Source organism: Polyodon spathula, chromosome 26 (assembly GCF_017654505.1).
Source record: "Polyodon spathula isolate WHYD16114869_AA chromosome 26, ASM1765450v1, whole genome shotgun sequence".
NCBI lineage: Eukaryota > Metazoa > Chordata > Actinopteri > Acipenseriformes > Polyodontidae > Polyodon > Polyodon spathula.
In genome coordinates, this window is record NC_054559.1 from 15,933,085 (window position 1) to 15,946,757 (window position 13,673).

The 13,673-nt window shown below is 39.4% G+C and overlaps 1 protein-coding gene across 2 annotated transcripts; it reads left to right on the forward strand.

The window, feature by feature from the left end:
* The first annotated feature begins 4,329 nt into the window (after nucleotides 1-4,329).
* Nucleotides 4,330-12,971, forward strand: LOC121300604 (activating transcription factor 7-interacting protein 2-like). 2 transcript variants are annotated; one of them, XM_041229211.1, is made up of 7 exons: nucleotides 4,330-4,423; nucleotides 6,244-6,368; nucleotides 6,663-6,794; nucleotides 6,891-6,998; nucleotides 10,989-11,052; nucleotides 11,331-11,410; nucleotides 11,651-12,971. In XM_041229211.1, exons 2-7 carry the CDS (start codon nucleotides 6,246-6,248, stop codon nucleotides 12,059-12,061), a joined length of 918 nt encoding a protein of 305 aa, XP_041085145.1. In that variant the 5' UTR covers nucleotides 4,330-4,423; nucleotides 6,244-6,245; the 3' UTR covers nucleotides 12,062-12,971. The 2 variants fall into 2 exon arrangements, with proteins under 2 accessions (XP_041085145.1, XP_041085147.1); XM_041229213.1 differs by lacking the exon at nucleotides 4,330-4,423 and having other exon boundaries at nucleotides 6,351-6,440.
* The last annotated feature ends 702 nt before the right edge of the window (nucleotides 12,972-13,673 follow it).

Genomic DNA, 13,673 nt, shown 5'->3' on the forward strand with positions numbered 1-13,673 from the left:
TTATACAACCCATTACTTATGCCTCCCATCTAAATGGTAAAGAAATCATTGAAACTGTCTGTGAACACTGTGTGATTTTCCTGTGCTTAATGTAAGCTCTGAATCAACACAGGGTTAATGAAGTTTTAAAATCAAGCTGCGCATAGCTGGTGCACATCAGCAGTTTGCAATACCCAGCCTTATCGTTCGACCTTGTGATGCGTGGGTACAGCGCTGTGCTACCTGTGAGAATTGAGCAAAACTCATTGTTCTTAAATGTAACTTCTTGTTATCTGAGTTTCTGCTGACATTGGTAAAGTGAAAAGATGCAGATGTAACTTTTAATGTGTTTTGTCTCACACCATGCATCACGAAATTTGGTCAAGGAAATGACGTAAGTTAGCTGTATATCTGTGCTATACAAAGTCATTTCTTTGCTCAGCTCAGAAACTAACATCTACACTGATGGCTGCTCAGAAACATCTCTGTGCCATGCCGGCTCAGAAAAAAAGACAACATCTCTAATGCCATGAAAGCTCAGCTTGGCTCAGAAATAAATAACATCTACACTGCTGCCCGCTCAGAACAGCATCAGCTGAGGCGTGCGTGTGAGATCACTGATGTGTGTGAGATCACTGATGGATCACCTTTGATTTGCTTTGTTCCTGTTTGCATTTTGATCCCTGAATGAACTATTTTGGATTGACTTTACCTGAAGAAAACCGGCTTATTATTTTTAAGAAGAAAATCAAATCCCTAACACTGTTATTAATCAATAAACCGAATGCAACTCGAAAAATGTATCAAAGTAGAATTGTCTGATTCATTAAAATAAATAATAAAGCAATCACAATTCTTTGTTGCATGTCTGTTTACCATTCATACCAGCTTGTGCTAGAAGGTACTACAAGCGCCAAAATGATGAGTAATTAGTTTCAGCCTATCTTGATTTGCTGTAGTGCTTTACATACAGGTTCATTGAAATAGCTGACACTGCATTCATTTGGCACCATTAGACCATGTAAAAATCTTTATAAGGTCTGTAAATATTGTTGAGATTATGAAGTCGTTGATGCATTAGTAATGTGCGTTTGGGGGAAATCTCTAGTATTGCAGCGTTAGCTAGCTACTGTACTTGGCAGTACATGCTTTCGATGCACAGTACTTTTTGAAAGCAGCCAGTTGATAGTATGGCTTTGCTGTAGTGCTTTACAGACGGGAACAGTGATTATACACTTGCATGCTTCTTGGGAGCCTGTAGGGCTCTTTCCACCTATAGGAACCCTGCAGCCTGGTTTGGGAAGCTGCAGTGCATAGAAGAAGCTCCTTAGGTCAGCAGAGCGGTGCATTACTCAAGGCAGCACATGTGGGAACCAAGAGATAGGAACCTGAATACTCAGTACTGTGCATGCTAAAAGAGCTCCTGTGAACTGAATCTTTAAACTATACAGGATTCAGATAAGCTCACAGAAACATCAGATCTCTCAAAGAATAAAGGGTTGTGCTCCTGGCAGAAAATAAAAATGTAGCAGTTGTCAATAAGTCAACAATTTGGTAGCCCCCAGACTGGGATCTCGCCTCCCTTCCTTGTCATGGAACATGGTACACATGAGAGCAACAACAAAAAATAAAATCAAACGAAGAAGTGCAACAAAAAAAGAGAAAAAGCGTGCTGTAAGTTGGTTTGCATTACTGTACATACTTGTTTAACTTAAATTAACAAAACCTTATTACCTACAGTACATACAACAAGCAATGATAGTATTTTAGATACATAGAACCAAAACATAATGTACACCCACAACTTCAAAAAATTGTTTATATTGAATTTGTCAAAAACCATATTCAGCAATGCTTCAGAGGTATTGTACTACTCAGAGTGTGCTATCTCCATATGAAACACTAGTAACTAGGAGCACAGTCACTGAAATGTTTCTAAATATATTGGTGAAATATATTAGTTTTACTCTATCATTTCCTCTGAGAAATCACAAAAAGCTGGAAGAGATTGAAATGCCTCTCCCCATAGTGCTTACAATTTAAAAATGTCTTTTGTTTGAGTGTTTGATTATACAATTCCATTAGAGTCTCTCCGGAGAGCAGGAAACGATGCACTGGCAGCAGAACAATCACAACGATTGTTCTGGAGACTCTTGGATAGGTTTTCTAGTGGTTTGTGAGGATCTTGTGTCTCTAACTAAGCATCACACACTGCATAGAAACCAGGCATCTTTAATAAGAGGTGAGCCCCGTTCTGGTTTTCAGTCTCAAGCAAACAAATCTCTCTCGCCCTTCAGATCCCCCCTTAATTTGTTCCAACAATTCATTGTGAAGCAGAAACCTTTGCAAACAAGTCCCGCAGCCTCCTTTTGTTTTAAAAAAAAGAGCCACTGACAAACCTGGTAACTCACAGGCCCGAGACAAGCATGTGCTCGTGCATTTTTACCATCAAAATGGCAAACTTTTGAAAGGATGTCATATACACCAGCCTTTTAGGAATGTAGCACTAACATAATACCCATGAAATCTCTTCCCTGTACACCATTCAACAATACAGCTATAATAATAAATGAGAGGCTACTGTCACTGGTCTTCATTCAGTAGCACTTTCAATGACACTTAAACAGTATGCTAGATATTGTACAGCCACTGCAATATCTCACTGCAGAAATAATAATGCGTCCTACAAAATCACATCATGCACAATAAAGTGTCATGGGTTTAATTTGGCTGCCCAGATAACTTTGACACGGTTTGATGCTTCCCAGGACACTAACTCAGAGTGCCAGTGGAATGGCAATGAGGCTTGTATTGATTATTAGGCTGGGGTCACAAATGCTGGCATGCTAGGGGACTATATACTATGGCTAGGTTAATTCAGCACAGTGCTGGCAGTCGCTCCATGGGTGTATACTGTACACGGCTACTCTGCACACATTACCAGGCTTTCAGATTAGTACTGGAACAAATACTTGAATTGTTGAACAAACAGGACTTGAGATACATGGTAAAATTGCCCATGGTCATATTATTTCATACAACAGAATGTTTACAAGGACTGTATCAAATAGATATCATGCAACAGTCATGGGCCTTATCAACTAAGTCACGTGAGCTTCACCTTTTACATTTCAGTGTTGGATTGGGGGGGGGTTGAGTTTAAAAATGTCATCTTGTTGAACATGAGAATGGTAATGGTTCAAGCCGTCTTTGTCAGCTTTGGTCAGTGGGAATCACACATTTTGCCATCAAATAAATATTACAGTCCACCTATTATTTTCATGTGTTTTTTTTTTTGAGGATCTGATTGACACTAAAAAAAAAACCTGGACAGCTATTTGACCAGATTTCATGAATGGGGGTTTAAGGTAAGAAAATGAATTCTTTCATTTAATTTCAATTTCAGAAATGGAAAACTCCAATGCTGGACAAAGGAAGATTTTTTGAACAAAGAAGACCATGCCGCTAGGTTGCCGTAAAGAAGTCAATGTTTTGATGACAATTAAAGTAAATAAATCTAAGGGTTTACAAAAACCAGAGGGTGGAAACGCCATGGCTAAACTGGAAATGACACGAAGAAGCCCCCAACAATGTCAGGTTCAGATTCCAGATGTCACAAAACATTTCAAGGTTTGGAAAACCATGGGGCGAGATATGTTGATTTGGGACTGGCGTCAAAATCGATTACAATGGAAAAGGCCCATGATGTGTGCATTGGCGCTGCTGTAGATACTACTATGAGGTCAGTAGGCAAGACAAACTGCAAGTGTATTCAGCAAATGGATTTCAGCAATGCAAGCTGTATCTGAAACAACAGAATGCGTGTGAACCTACTAAGAACAAGGGCTGCACCAGCAAAATTGACCTGAACAATAATGCAGCTTCCGCTACTCCTGGTAATCTACCAAAAATAGATGATATTGTGCCAGTTCTAGAGACTCCTGGATCAATACAAGTGGAAGTTTCTGCAAATAAATCTTACCATGCTGTGGGCCCAGAGTGCATGAAATGGAATGTGGGGGAAGAGAACTAACATGGTAGGTTTTCACAGCGTCCTCAACATTTTAAACTTGTATTATGCCTTTTGAAACCCAGGGAAATTGAAAAGAGAATGCATGCACCCGAGATGAACTAGGAATAAAAGTATTTATTTAGTGGAATAATAAACTAGATCTGAAAAGAACACTTCACGACAGAGATACTTACCTGCTATAATTTTAGTAAGCCGTTGTGTAGTCGTAGTTATTTTTTACAAAAGAAATAAGAGTCAGTTTTGCACCCAACCCGCTCCTCCAGCTGTGCTAGGATATAAACCACGCCCAGGGGGTCGGCTAGCTGTCCGGAGCGGGAAGCAAGAGACCAGTCGAAGAAATGCGGCGATACGCGCGTACTGTTTAAAATAAAGAAATACAAACTGCCAGTGCATTGTTTCAACAGGGAGATGGTAGGTACTCTTTACAGAATATGGGCGGGTGGTGACGAAGTAACGGGCTTTTAGGTTGCATTGTTAAAAACCTTTGAACTGTGAAAATAAGACGTTGTGTTCACATCACGCCCTACGGTGGCTCTGGTGTTTACCTCGGATTTAACATTCAGCGTGGCAGTGGCGTGTGCCCCAGGGAAACGCGATGTGGTTTTACTGCATTCTGGTGTAGACTTGGGGCTAATCAAGTTTTCCAACTGACCTTAAGACCCGTTTAACCTCCGCTTGCTGGAGTCGTTTGGTATAGAGCACCTTTTCAAGGTGTATAGCCTGCACTGTATGTCAAATGCCAAAATAATACACAGCAATCAAGGTTCATAAAAATTCCCTAACATACCTTTTTTTTTTTTTTTTTTTTGACCTGTTTTGGATCAATTTTATTAAGTTGTTACGGTCATTATGTGCGCGCTGTCCCATTAAAAAAAAAAAAAAAAAAAACAATGGCGCCTATAGGGCACAGTAGCTTTGCCGTGCAGAAGGAAATAACATGGAGCCTCCTAGGACAAGAAAAGGCGCTTCTGCTTTTCTGAAGTTATTGTTTTGTGATCTCCGATCGCTTTCCACGGGGGAAGATGCTCAAAGGCCGTCCGAGTAACGTTAGATTACTTTACGCGGCTGAAGTAGCTAGCTAGCATCTGTAATGTTAACAGAGCGACTGCAAGAAACGGTTCAGGATACAGGCACTTTTTCTGTTGTAGATTTTGTTTTATTATTTTAAGAACAGAACTGTATTCGGCTTCAACTACATGGGGAAAATGCTCTTGGTACAGTATTGTAGTTTTGGTGTTCAACTTGGATCTTCTGTTAGGGAAAGTACTACTGTAGTAACAGTACCAGGCTGCAGTTTGAAACTGTTACTGCAAGCTTTCTTTTTGTACAGTGTTCTGAATAAGACTACAGTTAGGCTACAGTACAGCAGCTATGTTACGCAGCAATCGTATGTAATTGCATAAGAAGCGTCACTGTAATGGCAGATAATTTATGAATAATTAATGCTGCACTTTAAATAGAAATGTGTGATTATTTCGTTATTTCAGAAAGAAAAAAAGAAAAACGCCAAGGTAAAATACGGTAGCGTCTGTTTTATTTGTGCACATTTACTATGGAAATAGCCCTAAATGTCCACACAATGGGGCAATTTACATCATTTGTTTAATTCGAATTTTGTACACCTCAAACAATTTCTATGGCCCCCAGAGATTCGAATCAAGCAGAGTTCACTGTACATACATTCAGCTCTTAGTGAAGTGGTTAGTTGTACAAGTCAAGATGCATTCTGCCTCACTGCTGGAGAATAACCCACAAAAGAGTTGAATTGGTATAGTTTGAAGAGCACCTATTTCGGTATGATCTTCTTTAATTGTTGTGACCAGGACAATGTAAGATGTGACGGCATGATATTGGTACTCAAACCTAAGCCTGTTGTGGCACCAAGACACAGGATAAAACACAAATACATTTCAAAGCTGCTGGTGTTGCCATGGTAGCAATATACATTCCTAATTTAAATACAAAAATGTATAGGAAATAAAGGTATGATTTGGGACATATTTGGGTTTCTTGAGTGCTACATTTTTTTGTGCGGCCCCCCATCCCATGCAACCTCCATTGACCCTCCATCACCAAAACTTCAGGAACCCCTGGTCTACAGCAACGTAAAACAGGCTGATTTGTTTGCGGTCGGTATAAGAGTTACATGTATGACAGTACTTTGAAATGTAGCTGTTATACTGCCAGACTTACAAATATATAATATATATATAATCTTTCCCTTTGAGAAGCTATGGCTAAGCGAAAAAGAAGCCGTTGCGACAGCGCACACAAACGTTTGAAGATTTCAGCCAATGACACAGCAGGCTTGGAATCTGAGGAAACAGAAGGAAGGAGTAAAATGTCCTTGAAAGAGGTACGTTTTTCATATGTGATCTCTGATTCTAGGACAAGAGAACTGCTGAGGGGATTGTGAGAACCAAGCTTAGTAAGTAAAATGCAATGCCGGTTTATTTAAACAAGCTTTCCATAGGTCTTTTAAGTTTCGCTGTGTGCATGCACTGTAGGTCAGTTTATGTTCTCATCATTTACACTGTGTAATGCATGGTAGCGTAGTATACTGGATGGTATTCATAGGTTTGTCACTTTTAGGTTGCCAGGCTTTCTTTCTGTTGTACATTATTACCACAATATGTTTGTATTTCTGCAGGTTCCAGACATGGTTAAGCAGGAAGCTTTTGCTCTGTTCAAACAGTTTGATACCAAGTTTGAAGAACTGACTGAAAGAATTAAGAAAGTGGAGTGCAGCCCCAAACATGAAATGCTGGTCACGAAGTTGCAGGTTTATTTTGTAGTACTGTTTCTTTAAACCTGGCTTCTTTATTATACTTTTGTTTAATTAGTGCTGTCGTTTATGTAAATTGTATTTGTATTACAGGCACAAATATTCAAAATAAAGAGGCGGTTGCAAGAGGCTTTGATTTCTGAGAACAGAGTGGCGAGACCCATGAAGCCCAAGATTTCATCAGTTGTCATATTAGATGAGGTACTTACTTTATTTTGATCTGTTTCAATTGATGTGCGACGCCTACCTTGCTGTAAGTCTCGTGACGAACAGGGTGATACCATTTACTTTCAGAATTTCTGTTCAGAGGAGAAAAAATCAATTACTCTGTTGTAACTGGGGAATCGGGCAGTCTTATCTTTTAGTGACACTAAAGTAAACCTTGCATCCTCTCGGAGTTCCCCCTAGACTCCTCCTTGTCAAGGAAACGGATTGCTCCACTCAAGGTTGTCTGACAGCCACATCCCAGGTGCGGCTGATGGCAGTAATTGAATGCGTTCTTATTTACTCTGCTTGCATGGAATTGATTCGCCTGTAAGGTATTTTGGTCCCCCAGAAAAATCTGTTTTGCCGGCATCTAAAAATGTAATGCCGTCAGATATGTTGCAATGTTTCTGTTAGTAGTCTGCACGCTGGGTCACTTGCAACGTACCTCTTACTTAGACCATTGTGTTGATACTAAATTCAGGTTTGGTTCAGCCCCTGTTAAACTGGTCTAAATTAAGACCCGTTTTAGTGGTTTATTGTAGAGCTGTTTTAACCAGCTCTATTTAAAGACTGAAGCTGCAAATTAACCTTTCCTTGCGAATTCATCTACACACTGCAAGTATTCTGTAATACTGAATATGCCAAACATTTTATATAGCGTTTAAGTTACTGTATTGTACATTTTTACACAGCCTGGAAAACGTGTGGGGAACTACAGCACCTAACAATTTTTTTCAGTAATAATTTATGCCACGCAATATAAAACATTATTAAATAGATATGCAATTGCATATTAAATTAATATTTAATAGATATGCAATAGCTGGTTTCTTGCTAAATGTTAACCAAATGTCGATTGAAAATGTAATTACATATCAAGTCCATTTATATTACAATTTTTTACCCTTGAAAATATGTAATAATTTTCTGTCCTTTACATGTTTTTATTTGAAAATACAGTTGATCTGACTTCAGTGTTAATGGAAAGTAATAAGGAATAATTGAACAACTTTAATATCAATTGCATATCTATTAAATATTAATTTAGCATTAATTTAATATGCAATTGCATATCTATTTAATGTTCATTTGTGCCACGCAATATAAAGCATTACCAACGTTTCTTGTGTTGCAGTATGCTTTTTTTTCTATATGTTTACTTTGTAAAATCTGTGTGTGTGTGTGTGTTTGAAAACACTTTGGTACAATTATTAACCTCTGCTTTATAGCCCGTTTGGGGAGGGGGGGTGTTCCATCTGTATGGGTGTACGATCTGTTCGATCAGAGAAGCTGGAAAGTAACAGGAATGCAGTCCCTGAATGTAGCCACACTCAAACAGCATCTACACCCAACAGCATTAAAGCAAACTGAGACTGCGCTTATAGTTTTCTAACAACCAACAAACACCATGCTTGTTTGGCAGAGGTATATCTCCAGAAGTGGTAACTCTTCCTTTCGTTCTGTATTTTAGTCTAGGGTGTTTGCATGCACAGGAAACTCCTATCAAAGTTTTTATATCAATCATGTTCTTCTGTATAAAGGGTGCAATAGATCATTCTTTTCTGAAGTGCTTACCCATTTTGAATATTGTAAAATATCCCACCTTGTGTTAAAATTTTGGTAGAATGTACCAAAGTCTTCCTCCTCTCAACCATTGTTGCAACAAACTGAGCAGTCCGGCACAGCAGGGACTCTGGCCCGGTCACTGCGTTCCTCATCCTCGCCCTCTTCAGCAGCTGTGCGATCTGCCCAGGTCTCTTAGTGTCAGAAAACAGATGGCCCTGACTGCATTCCAGCTTCTAGGTAATTGTGTTAAATGCAGGCACTGTAGACTGAGTGGCTGTGGGTGAAAAGTGTATGCATCCTAAGGCTCTCTAATATCCCAGCTGGGGATGCCTATCCATGCAAATGACATGATGGTTAATTTCTATTCTAAAAACTAACTTCATAGAAGTTCAGGGCCCCAAGGATACAGAAGCATTGTTATCGCTTGTCTGTGTTAGTTTGGGGAATTGCATATGTAATGTATTTGTGAATTATTTTGGCTCAAGTGAGGACTAAATACAAATGGACCATTTGTAAACTAATATAACAAGTAAAGAGATAGACCGCCTGCACACTTAGGATCTTATTTAGTTTATAGTTTGAAAACACCATGCTATCAGGTAAATTCAACGTTTCAATCTACAAAAGATCTTCGTCAGGATATAACGTAAATATGAATTGTTGCGACCAACTAGAATTTCAGATTTAATTTTAAAGCAAAATAGTTTGCAAGTTAAACTTGAAGTACATTATCTAAAACTTTGTTGTTATTGGCCTTCTGTGCTTTTATTAAATGTATGATGTTGGAAGGATAAGGTTTGTGTTTTGATGTATAAAATCTCTTAGTGCACCAGAAGTTGTAAGAGTTGCTTCATCTTGCAGAAAAGAAACAGGTATTCTAGGAACAGCAAGTGCACAATCTTCAGGTAAAAATCTTACTGATGTTTTATATCTTACAAAGTGATTTTGTTCATTTGCTACATTTTATAAAATACTGTGAAATGAACACTTAATAGCTTTATACTGGTTTTGCTACACAGTTGCAGTTGAGTATTTGCAATCAAATACAGCATCAGCTAAGGAGGTTGCTGCAGGTTTTACATCATTCGACTCAAGTGTTTCAGAGATCTGTCCTGACATGCCTTTACCAAAGCCTTTTTTGCAAGTTCTTGTACGAAACGGTTCACATACTGAAAAGGACAGGGCCTCCGCTCAGCAGTCTGCTGCAAAAAGCATGCATTCCCAAGGGCTGTCGCTGGTTGACATTTCCTTACTCTGCTACAAATGAGGAGTTTGTTAACCCACTTCCTGCTTATGTGCAAAATAGTAGTTATTTTGCAAGAGGTTTAAGACTGGCAGTAACTGAAACAATATCTAAAATATAATTTTCTTGTCCACAATTGGAGGTCTTAAATAATGTCAATGATGTTTCTCATGTTGTACAAGCAGGATAAAGGTGCTACACCATCTGCAAAAGGAACACCGATCTCAAAACATGGCCTCAGACACTGATCCTAATATTAAAAGTCAAACCCTTCTAATTACCAACAACGCTAACGATGGACCTGAAAGTTTGTCAGGAGTTGAAGAGAAAAAATGTGTATATCATTTTTTGCCCAGTAGAGTTTGTGGGCATTTTGAAACTGCCTGGGTTTTTAATCATCTACATTCTCACCTATCTGCTGTTCTGTTCTTGAAGCAGACCTTGATCTCGTCACTTCTCTGCTATTTAAAAAATATAAATTACAGTATATATGTTATTTTTTTTAGCTTCCAAGTTTTGAGGAACAGGTTTAGCATGATCCACAGACAGTTAGTAACATTCCCCCAAAGAAAGTAATCTGGATTGTTTTTTACTGGACGTAATTTTAAAACAATTTTAGTGTTGGTGGTTTGGATTTTATTACTGTAAGTCAAATAAGAGTGTTAGATGCAGAGGATTTCCTGAGAATGGGGGGGGTCTGAATTTCCATGCCTACCCCTAGAAACATTCTGTGCCATAAAGTATTATACTCTGCCGTGCTGTCCCCTTTCTTACCAAGCGTAACATTCCTGCAGCTCATAAACCATTATAACCAACTGTCTGCACAAGTAGGGAATGGGATTTGGTGTGGAACACTTCTGCCACCTGGTGTCAGGAGAACGTTGGTGGCGAGTTTGTGTTGGTTACTGCCTAACTACTCTCTCAATTCAATTTCTGGTACTGGAAAAGGAAGTGGTATGTGCTCAGAGCTCAGGGAGTATGCCCGAAGACAGTGCTCGGCAGAACAGACAGGTGCTTTTCCCGTCAATTGATTCAATACTGAAGTATTTTTCTCTCTCTTTGCTTAGCCATCTAGCATGTTCCAACATAATGAGTATAAAGCATTTTGTTGAAACGGACTTGAAAGCCTAGCAATGCATTTGTTCAAAGTTTACCCCCTTTTTTTTGTATTTTAGGTTTGCAGCGGTGATGGGGAGAAAATGATTGATCTCACAGCAGACGATAATGACGACCAACTCGGTAAAAAGTGCCATCAGTTTTGGCTCCTGTTCACAAGGGGGATGCATGCTGGAGCACAGCTACCCGAGTTGTTTCTCCGGTGTACAGATTATTTTTATGACTTGGCCAAAGAGCTGAGGTTGAAGTCAAAGGGAGATAATAAAGGAAAGAACTCCAGTAAGGAGATTCCAGTTCATTCTCTAGCAAGGAAAAGAGGTTTTATTAGACAACCGTTTCTGTTTCATTTTTCCTGGCAATGAAATGTTTTTTTTTTTCTTCCTTTGCACATGAATCCACAGGTGGTCTGCAGCCAGCAGCAGTGAATGAAAGCAGTGTCAGTGTTGCACATGTCAGCCTGACGCTCTGCTTACCAGCTAAGGTAGTGTACATTGTTCAATAGCTTTACTAGAATTGCTTTGCAGTTTGTTTCTGAATGGCTCCTGAGCAGTGGCAATCTGTCCTTCGGATGAGACATAAAACCCAGGTCCTATTGTAAGTGGCTGTGCAACAGTTGTTGATGCGTAGTTCGCCCACTTGTCTCTAAGTGGCTTTGGGTAAAAGTATCTGCTAAGTGACTCAATAATAATGTGCTGCTGATGTTTTTCAATGCATTCTGCAGGATCCTATGAGTCCTACAAGCACTTTGCCTCCACTTCCTGAGACGGCTGTTCCTCTTGATCTGCCTGCTGTAGCTGCCTCCTTTAATATGCCTCAGAAACCTGAGCTGAAAGTGACGAACATTGAAAACCCCAAAGGAGTGGGCATACTGTGGGATTTGTCACAGGTTGACACCAGCGTTGCCTCAATTCAGAGCTACTGTTTGCATGTTCTTTACGAGAACGCTAATGTTAGAAAGCTGCGCTGGAGGAGTATAGGAGTCATCAAAGCAATACAGCTTCCAATGTGTTGCAGGCTGACTAAGGTCAGCCCTGGAAGGTATCATTTTGCAGTTGTTGGAAAGGATATTTACGGACGGTTCGGACCCTATAGTGATATACAGTCTACCACAGTCAATGCTGTTGACGTGTAGGAGTGTTTCATTATGTATTTATGACGTGGGAGATACTGAGCATCCATGTAATAGAGTGGCTCTTCCAGTAATGTCATTGTGGGCTGTTCACCGCAGTCCTCAGAAGTAACATAAACGCAGCACTCCATGTGACTTTGTGTAGAAAAGTCTTGAAACCTGAATTGGCAACAAGGTTTGATTGCCAGCGCAGTTCACCCTGGCATTCTTCTGTTGGATTTGAATGCATGCAAGGTCAAAGTGGGAGTTCGCACTTCAGTAATGAACATGAACAAGTTTGATCTCTTTCAGCGTATAGTTACAACTTCTTTGTTGCTGAGTCGGATGAGATTGGCTTAATCATATGTTAGTTAAACAAGGCGCCTCCTTTTGCAGAAGCTGATTTTAGGCTGCCTGTTGTGTTCTTAACCAGTCTTGGAGTACCTTTGATTTGGAGAATCACAAGCTGCATTCAGTCGTAGTTTTGCCTGAATTGATTGGAGAGGGAGCTGTTTTGTTTTGTTTACCTCTTAATTAGTTGAATAAATTAGGTAAAGAACATACTGCATACTTTTGTATACATGGAATGTTTACAACAAGTAATAAACAATACACCGGCACAAATTTGTATTTTTATGTAAGGAATGTGAAGCGTAGAGATTATGCCGCGAACTTGTTCCCAGCTGTGTGTTTTTGTTTTTGTTTTTTTATTTTATTTAAAGGTACTTGGACACCAGAGTGAAATTCACAAAGTCTTTTCAATTAAAACTGTAATAATGCAAAATGCCAATGACATTTTGAAGTGCAAGGCTTTGTGAATGACTCCTGAGATGTTTGAGGGAAAGTGTAACAATGCAGGTGACTTGTATGTTTACACATTTTTGTTACACAGTTTAAATTGTGAAGTGTTGGTCTGTAAAGGTGTTTTGTTTTTTAATAAACACATATTGTGTGTAATGTGTAGTTTTTCATACTTTTCACTTACACAAAATAAACCATATAATGTATATAAATATTCAGGAGGTTGTGCGAATGTAAGAGTATTTTGTATAATAGGACACTAAAGCCCTGTTTCTTCTTTGTACATGGGCAGCCTTGCAATACTGCAGCACTGAAATGTTCCTCAGTGGCCTCCTTACAGCAGAGCAACTTGCACAAGTTTGTTTCAAATTCAGTAGGTTGTAGGGTTGGTAGGAAAAGGTAACAAAACTTAGTTATGCATTAAAACGCCAGCTTAACAGCTATAAGCTCTGACCATTTGCTCTTTGTACTGTTGGGTTATTCCAATGTATTCAGTATTCTGATTCCAGATCAATTGTGATGGCCATTTTTCTCAATTGTGTGAGACCACAATCCACTTTAATGTCTGGCAGTAGCAGACCGTTTCTACAGTTGGAAGCCAGCTGCCTTTTTAACATAATGAATCCAACCATTCAACTAATGAAGTGGCCTGATGTGTAAACAGAATCTGTAATGAGTTTAGGAATCCGTCACTTTCCTCCACTCTTGAGAAAAGGCTCTGCCATATCAGGCCCTCCCTCTTTTGTGGTGGAAAATCTGGGGGAGTTTCCTTGGCCCTATACATTTCGGGGTTAGTTTCGGCCACAAACCTGATCCTCTCGAGTTGTTCTCCCAA

Coding starts and splice junctions, on each gene's coding strand:
- LOC121300604 (XM_041229211.1), top strand. CDS start 6,246: ATGGCTAAGCGAAAAAGAAGCCGTTGCGACAGCGCACACAAACGTTTG. Junction 6,369..6,662: donor GTAAAATGTCCTTGAAAGAG/GTACGTTTTTCA, acceptor GTATTTCTGCAG/GTTCCAGACATGGTTAAGCA. Junction 6,999..10,988: donor CAGTTGTCATATTAGATGAG/GTACTTACTTTA, acceptor TTTGTATTTTAG/GTTTGCAGCGGTGATGGGGA.